Source organism: Macrosteles quadrilineatus, unplaced genomic scaffold (genome assembly GCF_028750875.1).
Source record: "Macrosteles quadrilineatus isolate MER2022 unplaced genomic scaffold, UCM_ALF_1.0 Scaffold_5__1_contigs__length_97177068, whole genome shotgun sequence".
In the NCBI taxonomy this organism is placed as follows: Eukaryota; Metazoa; Arthropoda; class Insecta; order Hemiptera; family Cicadellidae; genus Macrosteles; species Macrosteles quadrilineatus.
The window spans coordinates 23,375,697-23,379,992 of record NW_026542598.1 but is presented as its reverse complement, the minus strand read 5'-3'; the positions used below and the strand labels follow the sequence as shown (position 1 = coordinate 23,379,992).

The 4,296-nt window shown below is 40.8% G+C and overlaps 1 protein-coding gene across 1 annotated transcript; it reads left to right on the top strand.

The window, feature by feature from the left end:
• The first annotated feature begins 638 nt into the window (after window positions 1-638).
• Window positions 639-4,004, top strand: LOC128995479 (uncharacterized). The gene is made up of 3 exons (XM_054420498.1): window positions 639-812; window positions 1,587-3,540; window positions 3,928-4,004. Exons 1-3 carry the CDS (start codon window positions 639-641, stop codon window positions 4,002-4,004), a joined length of 2,205 nt encoding a protein of 734 aa, XP_054276473.1.
• The last annotated feature ends 292 nt before the right edge of the window (window positions 4,005-4,296 follow it).

The following is a 4,296-nucleotide window of genomic DNA, read 5'->3' as shown; positions in this document are numbered from 1 at the left end:
TTTAGCTGTGTGCGCGCGCAGGTCGTGTCCCCTCTAGATCTTGTGTCTCCGCGTCTGTTTTACTTTGCTCTAGGCGTTTGACGACGATGGATGTTAGTATGGCTGATAACGTATCTGACGAAGTAGTTGAACCCGTAAAAGTAGTTGAGCCTGTTAATTTGATTAGTACTGATCAAACTTATGTAAATAAATTTAGATTGTATGGGAGTAAAACTGTATTTAAATTCACCAATCCGCCTCCAGAGACTAATGAGATTGATTGGTTGAGACAGGGGTTTGCACAAATTGTAAATAGTATGAAAGAACAAGCTTTTGAAAATGATCAACTTGGGTTTACTTTGGAGAGTCTCAACTTGAAATCAAAAGCACCAGGCTATGTAAATTTTCGTCCGGCTACTGAAATTGATGAAAACGTTTTGTGGCAAATCTTTGGCGGTATTGTGCAATCAAACTCTGAATCCATCAAATCTACCGACACCTTTAAAGTGGAATGCACTAGAATTAACCTTCCTGTAGGTTCTGGAAGGGTAAGACCAGGGTTTTACAATACGTTTGACGAGGAATGCAAGGCAAGACGGGGAATTGTTGTCATTAATAATAAAGATAAATTGTGTCTTCCCCGTGCAATTGTAGTGGCTATGGCCAATGTAACCAAAGACCCTCTTTACAACGCAGTAAGGAAAGATGATGGAAAAAGACAGACTGTTAGGGCTCAAGAACTTGTGTGTCGAGCGAGGGTTGAAATGCCAGAAGGTGGAGCTGGCATCCCGGAACTTGAAAAATTTCAGGGGTTTTTGAGGGACTACAAAATTGTTGTGTATAACTATGACAGGAAAGGACGCGATGTGTACTTTGAGGGAAATGTGGAAAATGCAAAATTCACACTAAATTTAATTTTTTACAATGGACATTACAATGTAATTAATTGCTTGACAGCTGCTTTTGTTTGTAATTATTTCTGTGAAGCCTGTCATGTACCCTATGATCACAAAGGAGAGCATCGTTGCTCAAACATTTGCCCACAGTGCCAAACAATTTCACCTCCCTGTGTAGAGGAGCATGGAGGTATTCTGTGCCCTAAATGTAACATGACCTACCGAAACCAGGAATGTTTTATTGCGCATCAAGCTGACAAGTGTAAAAATGTAAAGAAATGTCTCGATTGTGGGAAATTGGTCTGGATTAAAGAACGATCCAAGCCTCATAAATGTGGTGAAGTATTTTGTAAACCTTGTAGTTCATTTGAAGACCCTAACCACAAATGCTATATGAAACCTGACACGAGAAAGCCCAAGTCAAAAGATTTTCTGTTTATTTTCTTCGACTTGGAAACCCGCTAAGATGAGTCTCTGCCCTCAAATACTGATGCTAAGGTCCATAAAGTAAACTTGTGTGTCTCACAACAGTTTTGCTATCAGTGTATTGAGGCCAAATTTTGTATGGCTTGTAAAAATCGAACAAGAGTCTTTAAATCAGAACCAGTCACTCAGTTCATGGACTATGTGATGCAAGTCCGTAAAAATTTCAAAGATGTCTGTGTCATTGCACACAATGGGCAGGGCTTTGATTTTCAATTTTTGTTAAAGTATGTGCTGGAGGATACAAAGTTCACTCCGAAACTTGTAATGCGGGGAACTAAGGTAATTTTGATGGAGATTGACAATGTGAGGTTTGTTGATTCACTTAGTTATTTCCCCATGCCTCTTGCTGCTCTGCCCAAGGCCTTTGACCTGCCCCCGGAAAAGAAGAAAGGCTATTTCCCCCACCTTTTCAACACCCTTGAGAATCAAAACTATGTGGGCCCTATGCCGGCAAAGAAGTTTTACTGTCCAGAATCTATGTTTGAAAAATCACACAAAGATTTTGAAAACTGGTATAATGATCAGGTTTCAAACAATGTTACGTTTGACTTTAAGAAAGAAATCCTAGAGTACTGTGTATCAGATGTTGATATCTTGGCTCAAGCTTGTTTAAAGTTCCGTTCAATTTTCCTGCAAGAGTGTAATGTTGATCCCTTTCTCGAGGCTGTAACCATTGCCAGCGCATGCAATTTAGCTTTTCGCAGGAACTTTTTGAAGAAAAATACTATCGGCATCGTTCCTAAAAACGGCTATAGGCTTACAGACGCCCAATCGGCAATTGCGTTACAGTGGCTAACGTGGGAAGAGGAGAAACGTGGAGTTAGAATTGAACATGCTGGTCGTGGGAAAGAAGTTAAGATCAATGGAATGAAGGTTGATGGGTATGATGGTAAACATATTTACGAATTTCAAGGCTGCTACTGGCATGGCTGTTCCAAATGCTTTCCCTACGACCGTGAACTTGCTTTGAAAGAGGACCCCTCTGACTCACTCCATTTGCGGTATGAACGGACCAAATCGAAAATAGCAAAGTTGGGTGATAACGTTGTACAAATGTGGGAATGTGAGTTTAGAAAGTTAAAAAAGACAGAAAACATGAAACATTTAGACAAGTTACCGATCCTCAACAATTTACCCCTGAACCCGAGGCAAGCATTTTTTGGGGGTCGAACCGGGAATGCCAAAACGTATCACAAATGTGCTGAAGGGGAAACCATTGAATACGTTGATGTATGCTCTCTCTATCCTTGGGTATGTAAATACGGTAAATACCCTGTAGGCCATCCGACAATCTATGTAGGTGATAGAGAGTGTAGACAGAGAGGTCTTAATGTTGAAGGCCTATTAAAGTGTAAAGTACTCCCACCACGCGATCTTTACCATCCTGTGCTCCCGGCCAAAATGAATGACAAGTTAATGTTTGTTTTGTGTGCGACTTGTGGAGATGGTCAGATTCAAAGTGATTGCGACCACGAAAGTGGTGACAGAGCGCTAATTGGGACCTGGACTATGGACGAAGTTCGTAAAGCTGTAGAAAAGGGCTATGTTGTGCTTGACATGTATGAACTTTGGGAGTATAAGGTAGCCACATATGAAAACGGTGGGTTGTTCACTGACTTTATAAATAAATTTTTAAAAATGAAACAGGAAGCATCTGGGTTCCCGGGCTGGTGTGAAACAGACGAGGACAAAAACAAGTACATTGAGGATTATTTTAAAAAAGAGGGTGTCCAACTGGAAAAAGACAAAATTATCAAGAATGGTGGTTTGAGGTCGTTGGCTAAACTGATGTTGAACTCGTTTTGGGGAAAATTTGGACAGCGTGAAAATCAGACTAAAGCTACAATTGTCAGGGACCCAAAAACACTTTTCAAAATGTTAACTAGCCCCGAAATAGATGTAAATAGAGTACAGATTGTCAATGATGAGGTTCTTGTTGTCAGCTGGGAGTACATTGATGAGGTTGGGGAGCCATTGCAAAATGTAAATGTCGTGGTGGCTGCTTACACCACTGCCCAAGCGAGATTGAAGCTCTATGAGCATCTAGATGCTTTGGGTGGTCAAGTGTTGTATTATGATACTGATTCTGTATTGTATGTATACAAGGGTGGTTTGTACAGAGTTCCCACAGGAGATTATCTAGGGGAAATGACCGATGAGTTGGCCGAGTATGGACCAGGTTCATACATAACAGAGTTTGTATCTGGAGGGCCAAAAACCTATGCATACCTCGTGTGGTCAACAAACAAACAAAAATTGATTCCCGTTTGTAAAGTAAAAGGGCTTACATTAAATATGAAAACTTCTAAAAAGATTGGATTTGACAGTTTGAAAGAGATGGTCCTTGGTGATGCTGCACAAACAATGGACATTGAGGAAAATAGAATCAGACGAACAAAGGATAGGAATATAGTTACAATCAGTGAGGTCAAACAGTTTAAAATTACTGGACCAAAAAGGAAACATGGTAGCAATTATGATACACTTCCATATGGGTTTAAAATTCAAAAAACTCACCAAAATCTCAACTCCTGAATCACTACTATCACTGTCACTCCACTCCCAGTCCCCAATATCCACCTCGTTCCACCCGTTCCACCCTCCCGGGCCCCAATTGACCCCAAATTCCGAATCTGTGTCTGAATCGTTGTCTTCTTCAATCAAATTTAAAAATTCACAAACTCTGCGATATAAATAATTTTGAACAAAATCACTAACGATCAGCATCAGAGAGATCATGTTGGACACTGAACACATGTTGCACATGCTGCACATGTGTTGCGCTCCCCTCTCCACTATCACTACATACCTTTATGGTGGCATATTCTGTGATTCTCGGTGGTAACGGTGGTGGCCTGAGATCCAAGGGTCGAAGTTCTTCGTAGATTGGTTCCACCGGCCTAAGAAATACCACTCTTGTCTTGACGATAAATGG

What these genes read in the sequence shown, in the direction of transcription:
- LOC128995479 (XM_054420498.1), top strand. Translation starts at nt 639, where the DNA reads ATGGCCAATGTAACCAAAGACCCTCTTTACAACGCAGTAAGGAAAGAT. An exon ending in TTTTGAGGGACTACAAAATT is followed by an intron (nt 813 to 1,586) that starts GTTGTGTATAAC and finishes TTTTTGTTAAAG; the next exon opens with TATGTGCTGGAGGATACAAA. An exon ending in GTTGGCCGAGTATGGACCAG is followed by an intron (nt 3,541 to 3,927) that starts GTTCATACATAA and finishes CTCCACTCCCAG; the next exon opens with TCCCCAATATCCACCTCGTT.